The sequence below is a fragment of the Cheilinus undulatus genome, linkage group 4 (assembly GCF_018320785.1).
Source record: "Cheilinus undulatus linkage group 4, ASM1832078v1, whole genome shotgun sequence".
Taxonomy (NCBI): Eukaryota; Metazoa; Chordata; class Actinopteri; order Labriformes; family Labridae; genus Cheilinus; species Cheilinus undulatus.
This window is the reverse complement of record NC_054868.1, coordinates 56298604-56313126: the sequence shown is the minus strand read 5'-3', so window position 1 is coordinate 56313126 and position 14523 is coordinate 56298604. Positions and strand designations below refer to the sequence as shown.

General features: G+C 45.8%; 1 protein-coding gene across 1 annotated transcript in view; it reads right to left on the bottom strand.

Annotated features, from left to right (window-relative positions):
- Positions 1–8312, bottom strand: part of LOC121508542 (metal transporter CNNM1-like) — a 29044-nt gene extending 20732 nt beyond the window's left edge. Inside the window, exons 1-2 of the mRNA XM_041785468.1 lie at positions 7723–8312; positions 5096–5942 (exon numbers count right to left, since the gene is read on the bottom strand). Of these exons, the coding sequence (XP_041641402.1) occupies positions 5096–5942; positions 7723–8286 (1411 nt within the window). The 5' untranslated portion in view covers positions 8287–8312. The remainder of the gene's footprint in view (positions 1–5095; positions 5943–7722) is intronic.
- Positions 8313–14523: the final 6211 nt, after the last annotated feature.

Sequence of the window (14523 nt, the reverse complement as noted above, 5' to 3'; positions counted from 1 at the left end):
AGAGGCTAGAAATGACATACATTTGACATAAAATAAAGTATTCAGAAGTACGTTAATTAAACCAAAATGTCTCTTAATTGAAGTTTATTTGAAAGTCCGGCCCCAAAGCATCCATCAAGGAAAACCCAGGCCCTGGTACAGATGTAGTTGAGGACCTCTGCTATGAAGAATGGAATGATGATTCATGAGACCGGATTTTGTTTGGGGTCCCTCCTATTATCTTCTAGATACTCAAAGCTAAAAACCATTTAATCTTCCAATCATTGACTCTAGCTGCTGACAGAGTAGCAGAAGAGTAAAAACATGAGCCTTCTCTTGTTTCCTGTAAACAGATGCTGCCTGTCCAAGGTGTCCTCCTCTGTTTACCTCCATCTCTACCTGTCCTCCCCCTCCCCCTCCTCCTCCTCCTCCTCATCACAAACCCTGCAGAAAAAAAACAAGCTGACTCTGCAGAGTCCCCGAACAAGCAGTGAAAGCAGCTAGGCCTCTGATTGGCCAGTTTGCTCCCCACCCATTTTTACACTCAATAATGAAGCATGGAAGTCAGCTGATTCCAGGTGGGAGGGGGGGGAGTCAGCTGATTCCGGGGGGGGGGGGGGCTGCAGCATCTCTGCTAAAACGGTGCAGAGCGGAGGTGTGAGGACTAAAAGCTCTCTGCTCTCCAGAGTAAAATCATCATTCCTTATTTAAAACAACCCTTCTACAGTGCCTGAACTCTCCTTTTTATCACTGCTACAGTGACTAGGATTTATGTTTAAAACACAGACATTTCTTAAATAACATGCACATGGTTTAAACTTGTGATGTGGGTTTATGATTCTGGAGAGCACCCAATCAGTGTTACATTCATTTGAGAGTACACCTCCCATAAAGTGATGCAAACATGTCAAACTCTTGTTAAAAGCTAACATTTCTTTGTCACCCTGACTAAGTTCAAAGGTTTCTGCCTCCTAATGTCGACCATATGTTACCGATCAGCCCTGAAATCAGGCGATGACTCTGACACGGATACTTTCTGCTTAGCAACAGATAAAAAGGAATCAGAGGCACGGAGTGAGCACAGCCTTCAGCATCCTCACACCCAACAACCAGACAGGGGTTTCCATGGTAACAACATCTTTCTGGCTCCAAATTCAACTTCTGTGCTCAGACACGAGCTCTAAGACAGACACTGGATTCTGGTGATGTGAATCACCAGTGTTAGAGATAGAAACAAACATGACAGTAAAAAATAAAGGGAGAGGACTCAGTGGAGGACCTCTGAGCTGCTCTGTGTTATGGGATTCAAATAAACTTAAACAAAAAGTTTTTGTTAGTTTGGTTAAAGAAATGACAAGAAAAGAAAACCCCAAACCATCAAAATATCTGTTTACTTTCACAGCATGGCCATAGAGATCAGAAAAGTGACTCTTGAATGATGCATGATGTTGAGAGCAGAACATCTCTGCAGCAAAAAAGTTCTAATGTGGTATTTCACACACATGTCAGGTTTAGGAAATAGTGCATCTTCTGTGATTTGAAAACTGCTTCAGGCCATATTACAGTTTCATCTTAATTTTATTGCCCAGTCTGAGGTCACACCACTGCAGCATTTCCATAGCAATGACTCAGAGTCCCTTATTTTCAAGGAGAGTTGTTCTGATGCCGTCTTTTCCTTCTGACAGCAGAGCGTTGGGTATCGGTCTATAGTGGGAACTGGTCTGACACCAGTGTGATGATGACAGACTGTGCTGTGGTAGCTGTCTCCTTGTTTTAGCCCTACAGACTCAGGACATGGCCCATCAAACAGAGCGGTGCTACACAGCCTCTCTGTGACACTCTCCTGCTGTTTATATTGAGGTTTCCTGCTGATTATAAAAAGAATAACAATAACACAGGGGGCTACATCCACGGTTTCTCTCTCCTGTATGCTCTATTCAGGCTGTCTTCATAATAATCTGCATGTTTTAACATGTTTGATGACAGAGCAGCCCGTCAAAGCATTCTTGGAAAACAGCATGGCTGTTAGCATCTAACCTGGTGTTTCACACATCCATCTGGTAAACCTCTCATAGACGGCGTTTGGGAAAGGGCAGAGGCTTTGAAAAAAACTCAAAGGGTGATTGGATGAACATCCTGTCTGTCACATCTTCACGGGCCAATCAGAGCAACAGAACACGTGACAGCAGCGACCGAGTCGTAACTGCATAATGGTAACCATGGCAACTGTAGACATGTCAGAACACGACTAAGAAAACAACTCACTGCTGTTCTTTGTTCTTTTAATGAGGCAATGTCGTCAGGTTCTGATGAAACTGGCGCTTTAGCAGCATCCATGCTAATCTCTTCCTCCATGATTGCACCGGCTGCTTGTTGCTGCTTGTTTACATCACGACTCCACCGCGCCCGAAAGCACTGCCCCTCAATGCTGATTGGTCCTGTCACTTTCTAACCGGGCCCAAACAGTTCAGTCAGGAGCTTTGAGAGATGGATTCACCAGTGAGAAACACAGACGCGGGCGTATCCATCTGCTATGCAAGGTTGTTAGCATCAGGGCTAGTGGCAATAAAGGATCAGACGGATTTCAAAATCCCCAAAAAGTCACCCAAGTTCCAGGCTCCCTAGAAACACTTCTGTGAGGACTAGGAAGGCAGGGACAGCTTCAAACGGGGCACAAAGATAAGAAGCTGTGATGTATGGGTCAAATGTTATTTAATTGTTGATAGCTTCTGTCACTTCCATTGGATCCATGCATTAACACATGTACTCACCAGTACCAGTACCTGCATTTTCAGCAGATGTATTTCTGATACTGGTATGGGAATCAGAATAACTCTGATCTAAGTATTTTATTCTTAAAGTTACAGCACAATAAATCTACTAGAAGGCCAGTGCTCACTAAAGCAGGGTGTACACTGTGCGACTAGAGTCGGTACGGACTGTGACAGAAACCCGCAGAGTTTCCTTTTCTAAAGGCTACCACATTCAGGGTGAAGCATATCCTCTCTCTCCCCCATCTCTCTCTCTCTCTCTCTCTCTCTCTCTCTCCCACTATCTCTCCCTGTGTGTGTGTGTGTGACAGGAGCACCTCTGTGTCTGCGGGTGCAGCGCAGGTCAGCAGATTGGAGTATTTCCTGCGCGTTCATTTACTTTATCTTAGCGGGGTTCATCAGAAAGTCATTCCAGCTGTTGTCATGGTAATTTAGGACGTTGTCCGACCGTTTACAAAGGAAAATAATCCCCAAAGCTGTTTATTCTGCTCGCGTTTCTTCTCTGACTGTGAAGTGTCTGGAGTCGTACGACCAAAATATCAAACATGCCAGCAATCCTCCTGACCAGTCAGGAGCTGATCGTAAGGTCATGCGACGGGCTGTGGTTGGCCGTCGTACGCCCCTGTACACAGCACGAGTAGCGACGCCCGATCCGACTGAAGCCTGATTTATGCTTCTGTGTCGCGTTGACGTCGAGGTACACTGTCAACGCGACGCTATCGTTGACCATTCAAAGTTCTGCGTCAAGGGAACACGTCGCTCTGTAATTCACCGCCATGTCACTAGGGGGGTGTGGCTGTGTGTTTGTGTGTGTGTGTGTGTGTGTGTGGGGGTGTGTTTGTGTGTGTGTGGTTTCATATCCAAATTTTTGTTTATCTTCTGGTCATGGCGACCGAGGTGGAGCGGGTGTGTTTGGAGTTGGAGCTCATCGATATCAACGAACAAATTCTTTTGTTGCAAATGTTGAAGCGCAGGCGACCGGGAAGACGTTAGCAGAGGTGGTCTGTACGACCGCTAAACCAGTCGAGGCTGAGAACGGGTGAATTTACCACTCTGGTTGGCCCACTGAGAGACCTGGATGAAGAAATGACATTTTGAGTGGACCAATCACAGCCCTTGCGGTCCGCGTCGCTGCGACATGTAGTTATGATTTGTTGGCGGTGCACATCAGGGTACGGCGTAGGGGTCAGCATCGACGCAGAGGGCTACACGTGGCTACGCCGTCAACGCGACGCAGAAGCATAAATCAGGCTTGAGAGACTCCAAATTCGTGGCTGAATGGTAGGAAAATCCCACAGTGTACTCCCGTATTCACATAAGCAGAGGCAGATACCGTCTCTCTCTCTCTCTCTCTTTGAAAAATCGGCTTTTTGCCATTGGTTTCTGTTGAACTTGTACCTTTCTTTATCACTGTTAGGCTGTGTGATTCCTACAAGAGCGTATTCATCAGTGATCTTTCATAAAGATGCTGCATGCATGTTTCTCCATAACCCTGACAGAGTCACAGCACAATTTCATGGCACAGATAAACTAGGCCTGATCTTAGAAAATTGGGGTAGAATACATGCATCAGTACAGATATTACAGAGTCATGGCACCACTGCTGTGATAGCAGACTATGGTGTAAACAAAAAAGCCAGAAGGTGGCAGCAGACACTAACCTGCATGATGCAGCGCATGCTTCAGATCAAAGACTGATGCAAATATACCGGATTATGTCAGGTTTCTTCAGACACCAGAGTCTGGAAATGGATATGAGTCATGCAATATATACGCTGTGCAAAAACAACACAACCAACCATCCACACACCACAGGACACCAGGCTAGTTAGCAGTTAGCAACAACAGCTAGGCTCGCTACACCAGGTCAGTTTGCATCCCCACATATAGCAGTCGGTGGCGCTGTAAAGACAAATTTCCCTCCACTTCTAAACTGGATCAGAGGATCCCAAACAGCACTTTTATAATCTATGTGTACAGACTGGAGTCAGACGGCATGACTGAGGCTTCATGAGTGTCACGTTTGCTCCCCACTGGTCACTTCATTATAGAAATGGTGATGTCTACATTGAATTCAGATGCAAGTTTAAACTTTAAATAATGGTGTATTTGAACTTATAAACAGCTCAGTGGTTCTAAACAGAACATCTTATTTTCTTGTAGGATGTCAGAAAGTAAAACATGGCATGATTCAATCAGAAAACCACTGTTCATCATGATAAGTATCATCTGTGAGGCTGTGGGAAGCAGCCAGCCCCGGTGGAAAACCTGAGTTTTCTGAGCCGTTTCTATGCAGCATTAAAAGTTTTATTGTTCAAACTTTCTAACACCCCCATCCTCCTTACCTTTCTTGAACTCCTCCAGCATGGCGTCCAGTTTGGTGTCGTTGAACACGCAGTGCAGTGGGTGTTTGTAGAACTGGGTGATGGTCTTCAGAGGGGTGCAGTCGTCTGGGTCAACGAAGGCCAGATCCTTCACGAACAGGATGTCCACAATGTTGGACCTCTCGTTCTCAAACACGGGGATCCTGGTGTAGCCGCTCTGCATGATGTCAGACATGGTGTTAAAGTCCAGGACTACATCTGAGGCCAGCATGAAGCAGTCCGTGAGCGGTGTCAGGACGTCCTCCACGGTCTTGGTGCGCAGCTCCAGCGCCCCCTGGATGATGTTGAGCTCCTCCTTCACCAGGTCGTGGTAGGGGTCTGTGACACGCAGCATCTCCAGCAGCTTCTCCCGCGTGTAGAAGTTAGAGATCTCCTGGTTGAGGATGAGGTCCAGGAGTTTGCTGATGGGGTAGGAGATGGGGAAGGAGAGCACCATGAGGAGACGGGTCACCCAGATGGTTTTTGAGGCGATGGCCAATCCGTGACGGGACGCCACCGAGTGAGGAAGAATCTCGCCGATGAAGAAGATCCCAAAAGCACAGATGACCGTAGAGAGCCAGGTCATGCCCAGGATCTGACACATCCACACGGCCAGGGAGGCGTTGATGATGGCGGTGCCGAGCAGGAGAGTGCACAGGACGTAGTTTCCATGACGACGCACCGACTCGATCTTCCGTGCGTAGTTCTGCTCCTTGTCGGTGCCGCTGTTCTGCAGAACCTGCAGCTCCACCGGGTCCAGGGCCAGCAGGCTGAGGTTGAGCCCACTGAACAGAGCTGAGAGCCCCAGCAGCAGGACTGAAACCAGGACCTGGGACAGAGACGAGACATGGACGTACAGAAATCAAACACGTGCAACCGACAAGTCCACCAATCGTGACGCTGTATGTGAAAAACGCACAAAATGAAACATGCGCAGTTGAAATGCCACATCTTTATGTTCATGCTACATCGTTCTGACGGTGCTGGACTCCATGTGCCACGGAAACGCTCGACCTCATCTTCACCAGAGATAAAACATGAAAACATCAGCACTGATGACAGATGAGGAAATTCAAACAGTAAAGATGATCAATTTAAAGGCTCTAACCTGAGATAAGATTCCATTTTATTAGTTCAAACTATCAGGACACGAAGAATAGAAAAATAATGTTTTTAAAGAGCAAATATACGAGGAGAAAGTTGAAATCAGAAGTTTGAAAGATCAAAATATGAGAGCAAATCTGAAATCATGAGTTTAAAACTCAATCATGTCTTAAATTTTAAATTGAGAGTCTGAGAGTTCAAAATATGGAATTTAAAAGTGTAAATTAGGAGTTGAAAATGTCTAAATATAGCTAGAATTCAAAATGATGACTTATAAAGTTAAAAATACAATTTAAATTCAAAATCGGGAGTGTAAAAGGTCAAAATATGAAAAAAGTAAAAATTATGAACTTAAAGGTCAAAATATGACTGAAAATTTAAAAGCATGAAATGAAAAGTCAAAATCTTAAGTTTGAGTCGTAATCTCGAGATGCAAAATAGAAAACATGAAATTAAACATTCATTTTTTTCCTCACATTCTTGACTTTTTATCTAATTTTTCTTACTCCTCACTTTTTCACATTTTTATGGCTGAACAAGGAGATTTTAAATAATCAAGCTGAAGTTGACATTTTATACTGGAGGAAATCTGCAGACCTCAGACTGGTGGACCAGTCAGAACACAAATATGACAGGACCTCGATATAATCGTTCCATGGGCCGGATTTGGCCCCCGGGCCTTGAGTTTGACACCTGTGTGTTAGAGTGTTGTTTTGTTAGATTTCTGCTGCAGGATTAAGGATCATTTGGCTGGAGATTTCAGGCGTCTCACTGCTGATTTGATCAGTTATGTAATCTTTGTTGTGGTGGTTGTGTGCAGGGGAGGACAGCTAGCTGCATGGGCTTGCATCACCATGACTGAGGCTCTTTCTGCATGATTTTACTTGCATCAGTAGTTTTTACTTTTACCTCTACTTGAGTGCATTTTGAGGGAAGAGCTGCTCTTCAATGCATTTCACAAAGAATCACTAACTGAGTGCAAAAATAAAAAACTAATGAGGAAAGAAAGTAGATCCAAGTTTTCAGTGAGCTGCAGGAACTCTGCAGTGGTTGGGCTGTCACTACCATGACATTCAGATCAGCTGTTCAAATGAACGTCATCAGACAGGTGTGACTCTAATTAAACTACCTGGTTGGACAGGCATGCTCTCACTGCCTATAGAAGGAAAGTTTGTGTTTTATTTGTCAGAAAGTCTCAGAAATCAGCTTTTTGAATCACCTTCTACCTCAGGAACTTCACAGACCGGTTATCTAACTTTTACCTGCTGTAATCACAGTTATGCACTCTTCCCGTCCTCCTCCCACCCTGGGTTGGTTGGTTGGTTGGTTGCTCTTTTGTTCTGAACTCTCTGTGCTGCTCTAAACTAAATATAACCCTAAAATAAATGATTAGATCTGAGGTGAATTCAGAGACAAAGGCTAAAACACAAGCCCTAAACTTTCGTTCTCATGTCTCTATGAATGAAAACAGCTCCAACCAGATCTCAGGCTCGAGCTTCACCCACCTGCAGCCACAGCTCCGGGACAGCAGACCGCTCCGCCACCGCCACCCAGAAGTCCCGGGTCCGGTAGTGCTCCCATTTGGATCCGTCGAAGGCGCACATGGAGTAGTACTTGATCTTCTCTCCTCTCCGCAGGTCTTTGGCCAGCAGCTCCACTAGGACCGAGTTCTGACTGGAAGCAGACTTAAAAGATCCCAGCACCTCGATGTCGGACGTCCTGGCGTTCTTGTCCATGCACATGTTCCTCTTCGGGTGAACTTGGCCCTCTCTCCCGGGACTCGGCTCCTCGATGAAGGCGATCCAGGGCGCGGCGTTGTTGGCTCGAGTCCCCGCGGTGCGGTTGAGCCTCTGCGGGGATGTGGAGTAGTAAACCCGCAGCATGAAGCGGCTCCCCTCGGTGGTTTTCAGCACCCCGTCCTGCACGGACAGCTCCGCCCCGGTCTCCTCCGGACGGAACCCGAGCAGGGAGAGCGCCGGGGCGGGGAGCAGCGAGAGCAGGGACACGGAGAGCAGCAGCAGCCGGGAGGCGGAGAGCGGAGCTCCCGTGGCCGCATCCTCCGCTGCCATGATGTGCTGTGAGGGGCTCGCTCAGTCCACGGCTCCTGGGTCACGTGGTGCAGCGTGGTTCCGGTCCATGTGGGTGAGGAGGGGGCTGCAGGTCGCCGTTTATCGGTGATTATGATGTTTGCTGCCGAGGAGCGCGCGCTGCACTCAGCCATGACGTCACTTTCTATTTATAGCCTGGTGCTCAGGACGAGAATGAGAGAACGTGATGGGGAGTTAGAAAAGGTGAGTTAGAACAGGTGAGTTTAAGACAGGTGAGTTTAAGACAGGTGAGTTTAAGACAGGTGAGTTTAGGACAGGTGAGTTAAGACAGGTGAGTTTAAGACAGGTGAGTTTAAGACAGGTGAGTTAGGACAGGTGAGTTTAAGACAGGTGAGTTTAGGACAGGTGAGTTAAGACAGGTGAGTTTAAGACAGGTGAGTTAGGACAGGTGAGTTTAAGACAGGTGAGTTAGGACAGGTGAGTTAAGACAGGTGAGTTTAAGACAGGTGAGTTTAAGACAGGTGAGTAAGGACAGGTGAGTTAGGACAGGTGAGTAAGGACGGGTGAGTTTAAGACAGGTGAGTTAGGACAGGTGAGTAAGGACAGGTGAGTTAAGACAGGTGAGTTAGAACAGGTTAGTCTAGGACAGGTGAGTTAAGACAGGTGAGTTTAAGACAGGTGAGTTAGGACAGGTGAGTTTAAGACAGGTGAGTTAGGGCAGGTGAGTGTAAGACAGGTGAGTTTAAGACAGGTGAGTTAAGACAGGTGAGTTAAGACAGGTGAGTTAGGACAGGTGAGTTTAAGACAGGTGAGTTAAGACAGGTGAGTTAGGACAGGTGAGTTTAAGACAGGTGAGTTTAAGACAGGTGAGTTTAAGACAGGTGAGTTAGGACAGGTGAGTTTAAGACAGGTGAGTTTAGGACAGGTGAGTTAAGACAGGTGAGTTTAAGACAGGTGAGTTTAAGACAAGTGAGTAAGGACAGGTGAGTTAGGACAGGTGAGTAAGGACGGTGCGTTTAAGACAGGTGAGTTAGGACAGGTGAGTAAGGACAGGTGAGTTAAGACAGGTGAGTTAGAACAGGTGAGTCTAGGACAGGTGAGTGAAGACAGGTGAGTTTAACACAGGTGAGTTAGGGCAGGTGAGTGTGAGACAGGTGAGTTTAAGACAGGTGAGTTTAGGACAGGTGAGTTAAGACAGGTGAGTTTAAGACAGGTGAGTTTAAGACAGGTGAGTTTAGGACAGGTGAGTTAAGACAGGTGAGTTTAAGACAGGTGAGTTTAAGACAGGTGAGTTTAAGACAGGTGAGTTTAGGACAGGTGAGTTAAGACAGGTGAGTTTAAGACAGGTGAGTTTAAGACAGGTGAGTTTAGGACAGGTGAGTTAAGACAGGTGAGTTTAAGACAGGTGAGTTTAAGACAGGTGAGTTTAGGACAGGTGAGTTAAGACAGGTGAGTTTAAGACAGGTGAGTTTAAGACAGGTGAGTTTAGGACAGGTGAGTTAAGACAGGTGAGTTTAAGACAGGTGAGTTTAAGACAGGTGAGTAAGGACAGGTGAGTTAGGACAGGTGAGTTTAAGACAGGTGAGTTAGGACAGGTGAGTTAAGACAGGTGAGTTTAAGACAGGTGAGTTTAAGACAGGTGAGTAAGGACAGGTGAGTTAGGACAGGTGAGTAAGGACGGGTGAGTTTAAGACAGGTGAGTTAGGACAGGTGAGTAAGGACAGGTGAGTTAAGACAGGTGAGTTAGAACAGGTTAGTCTAGGACAGGTGAGTTAAGACAGGTGAGTTTAAGACAGGTGAGTTAGGACAGGTGAGTTTAAGACAGGTGAGTTAGGGCAGGTGAGTGTAAGACAGGTGAGTTTAAGACAGGTGAGTTAAGACAGGTGAGTTAAGACAGGTGAGTTAGGACAGGTGAGTTTAAGACAGGTGAGTTAAGACAGGTGAGTTAGGACAGGTGAGTTTAAGACAGGTGAGTTTAAGACAGGTGAGTTAGGACAGGTGAGTTTAAGACAGGTGAGTTTAGGACAGGTGAGTTAAGACAGGTGAGTTTAAGACAGGTGAGTTTAAGACAAGTGAGTAAGGACAGGTGAGTTAGGACAGGTGAGTAAGGACGGGTGAGTTTAAGACAGGTGAGTTAGGACAGGTGAGTAAGGACAGGTGAGTTAAGACAGGTGAGTTAGAACAGGTGAGTCTAGGACAGGTGAGTGAAGACAGGTGAGTTTAACACAGGTGAGTTAGGGCAGGTGAGTGTGAGACAGGTGAGTTTAAGACAGGTGAGTTTAGGACAGGTGAGTTAAGACAGGTGAGTTTAAGACAGGTGAGTTTAAGACAGGTGAGTTTAGGACAGGTGAGTTAAGACAGGTGAGTTTAAGACAGGTGAGTTTAAGACAGGTGAGTTTAGGACAGGTGAGTTAAGACAGGTGAGTTTAAGACAGGTGAGTTTAAGACAGGTGAGTTTAGGACAGGTGAGTTAAGACAGGTGAGTTTAAGACAGGTGAGTTTAGGACAGGTGAGTTAAGACAGGTGAGTTTAAGACAGGTGAGTTTAAGACAGGTGAGTTTAGGACAGGTGAGTTAAGACAGGTGAGTTTAAGACAGGTGAGTTTAAGACAGGTGAGTAAGGACAGGTGAGTTAGGACAGGTGAGTTTAAGACAGGTGAGTTAGGACAGGTGAGTTAAGACAGGTGAGTTTAAGACAGGTGAGTTTAAGACAGGTGAGTAAGGACAGGTGAGTTAGGACAGGTGAGTAAGGACGGGTGAGTTTAAGACAGGTGAGTTAGGACAGGTGAGTAAGGACAGGTGAGTTAAGACAGGTGAGTTAGAACAGGTTAGTCTAGGACAGGTGAGTTAAGACAGGTGAGTTTAAGACAGGTGAGTTAGGACAGGTGAGTTTAAGACAGGTGAGTTAGGGCAGGTGAGTGTAAGACAGGTGAGTTTAAGACAGGTGAGTTAAGACAGGTGAGTTAAGACAGGTGAGTTAGGACAGGTGAGTTTAAGACAGGTGAGTTAAGACAGGTGAGTTAGGACAGGTGAGTTTAAGACAGGTGAGTTAGGACAGGTGAGTAAGGACAGGTGAGTTTAAGACAGGTGAGTTTAGGACAGGTGAGTTAAGACAGGTGAGTTTAAGACAGGTGAGTTTAAGACAAGTGAGTAAGGACAGGTGAGTTAGGACAGGTGAGTAAGGACGGGTGAGTTTAAGACAGGTGAGTTAGGACAGGTGAGTAAGGACAGGTGAGTTAAGACAGGTGAGTTAGAACAGGTGAGTCTAGGACAGGTGAGTGAAGACAGGTGAGTTTAACACAGGTGAGTTAGGGCAGGTGAGTGTGAGACAGGTGAGTTTAAGACAGGTGAGTTTAAGACAGGTGAGTTTAAGACAGGTGAGTTAGGACAGGTGAGTTTAAGACAGGTGAGTTTAGGACAGGTGAGTTAAGACAGGTGAGTTAGGACAGGTGAGTTTAAGACAGGTGAGTTTAGGACAGGTGAGTTAAGACAGGTGAGTTTAAGACAGGTGAGTTAGGACAGGTGAGTTTAAGACAGGTGAGTTAGGACAGGTGAGTTTAAGACAGGTGAGTTTAGGACAGGTGAGTTAAGACAGGTGAGTTTAAGACAGGTGAGTTTAAGACAGGTGAGTTAGGACAGGTGAGTTTAAGACAGGTGAGTTTAGGACAGGTGAGTTAAGACAGGTGAGTTTAAGACAGGTGAGTTAGGACAGGTGAGTTTAAGACAGGTGAGTTAGGACAGGTGAGTTAAGACAGGTGAGTTTAAGACAGGTGAGTTTAAGACAGGTGAGTAAGGACAGGTGAGTTAGGACAGGTGAGTAAGGACGGGTGAGTTTAAGACAGGTGAGTTAGGACAGGTGAGTAAGGACAGGTGAGTTAAGACAGGTGAGTTAGAACAGGTTAGTCTAGGACAGGTGAGTTAAGACAGGTGAGTTTAAGACAGGTGAGTTAGGACAGGTGAGTTTAAGACAGGTGAGTTAGGGCAGGTGAGTGTAAGACAGGTGAGTTTAAGACAGGTGAGTTAAGACAGGTGAGTTAAGACAGGTGAGTTAGGACAGGTGAGTTTAAGACAGGTGAGTTAAGACAGGTGAGTTAGGACAGGTGAGTTTAAGACAGGTGAGTTTAAGACAGGTGAGTTTAAGACAGGTGAGTTAGGACAGGTGAGTTTAAGACAGGTGAGTTTAGGACAGGTGAGTTAAGACAGGTGAGTTTAAGACAGGTGAGTTTAAGACAAGTGAGTAAGGACAGGTGAGTTAGGACAGGTGAGTAAGGACGGGTGAGTTTAAGACAGGTGAGTTAGGACAGGTGAGTAAGGACAGGTGAGTTAAGACAGGTGAGTTAGAACAGGTGAGTCTAGGACAGGTGAGTGAAGACAGGTGAGTTTAACACAGGTGAGTTAGGGCAGGTGAGTGTGAGACAGGTGAGTTTAAGACAGGTGAGTTTAGGACAGGTGAGTTAAGACAGGTGAGTTTAAGACAGGTGAGTTTAAGACAGGTGAGTTTAGGACAGGTGAGTTAAGACAGGTGAGTTTAAGACAGGTGAGTTTAAGACAGGTGAGTTTAAGACAGGTGAGTTTAGGACAGGTGAGTTAAGACAGGTGAGTTTAAGACAGGTGAGTTTAAGACAGGTGAGTTTAGGACAGGTGAGTTAAGACAGGTGAGTTTAAGACAGGTGAGTTTAAGACAGGTGAGTTTAGGACAGGTGAGTTAAGACAGGTGAGTTTAAGACAGGTGAGTTTAAGACAGGTGAGTAAGGACAGGTGAGTTAGGACAGGTGAGTTTAAGACAGGTGAGTTAGGACAGGTGAGTTAAGACAGGTGAGTTTAAGACAGGTGAGTTTAAGACAGGTGAGTAAGGACAGGTGAGTTAGGACAGGTGAGTAAGGACGGGTGAGTTTAAGACAGGTGAGTTAGGACAGGTGAGTAAGGACAGGTGAGTTAAGACAGGTGAGTTAGAACAGGTTAGTCTAGGACAGGTGAGTTAGGGCAGGTGAGTGTAAGACAGGTGAGTTTAAGACAGGTGAGTTAGGACAGGTGAGTTTAAGACAGGTGAGTTAGGGCAGGTGAGTGTAAGACAGGTGAGTTTAAGACAGGTGAGTTAAGACAGGTGAGTTAAGACAGGTGAGTTAGGACAGGTGAGTTTAAGACAGGTGAGTTAAGACAGGTGAGTTAGGACAGGTGAGTTTAAGACAGGTGAGTTTAAGACAGGTGAGTTAGGACAGGTGAGTTTAAGACAGGTGAGTTTAGGACAGGTGAGTTAAGACAGGTGAGTTTAAGACAGGTGAGTTTAAGACAAGTGAGTAAGGACAGGTGAGTTAGGACAGGTGAGTAAGGACGGGTGAGTTTAAGACAGGTGAGTTAGGACAGGTGAGTAAGGACAGGTGAGTTAAGACAGGTGAGTTAGAACAGGTGAGTCTAGGACAGGTGAGTGAAGACAGGTGAGTTTAACACAGGTGAGTTAGGGCAGGTGAGTGTGAGACAGGTGAGTTTAAGACAGGTGAGTTTAGGACAGGTGAGTTAAGACAGGTGAGTTTAAGACAGGTGAGTTTAAGACAGGTGAGTTTAGGACAGGTGAGTTAAGACAGGTGAGTTTAAGACAGGTGAGTTTAAGACAGGTGAGTTTAAGACAGGTGAGTTTAGGACAGGTGAGTTAAGACAGGTGAGTTTAAGACAGGTGAGTTTAAGACAGGTGAGTTTAGGACAGGTGAGTTAAGACAGGTGAGTTTAAGACAGGTGAGTTTAGGACAGGTGAGTTAAGACAGGTGAGTTTAAGACAGGTGAGTTTAAGACAGGTGAGTTTAGGACAGGTGAGTTAAGACAGGTGAGTTTAAGACAGGTGAGTTTAAGACAGGTGAGTAAGGACAGGTGAGTTAGGACAGGTGAGTTTAAGACAGGTGAGTTAGGACAGGTGAGTTAAGACAGGTGAGTTTAAGACAGGTGAGTTTAAGACAGGTGAGTAAGGACAGGTGAGTTAGGACAGGTGAGTAAGGACGGGTGAGTTTAAGACAGGTGAGTTAGGACAGGTGAGTAAGGACAGGTGAGTTAAGACAGGTGAGTTAGAACAGGTTAGTCTAGGACAGGTGAGTTAAGACAGGTGAGTTTAAGACAGGTGAGTTAGGACAGGTGAGTTTAAGACAGGTGAGTTAGGGCAGGTGAGTGTAAGACAGGTGAGTTTAAGACAGGTGAGTTAAGACAGGTGAGTTAAGACAGGTGAGTTAGGACAGGTGAGTTTAAGACAGGTGAGTTAAGACAGGTGAGTTAG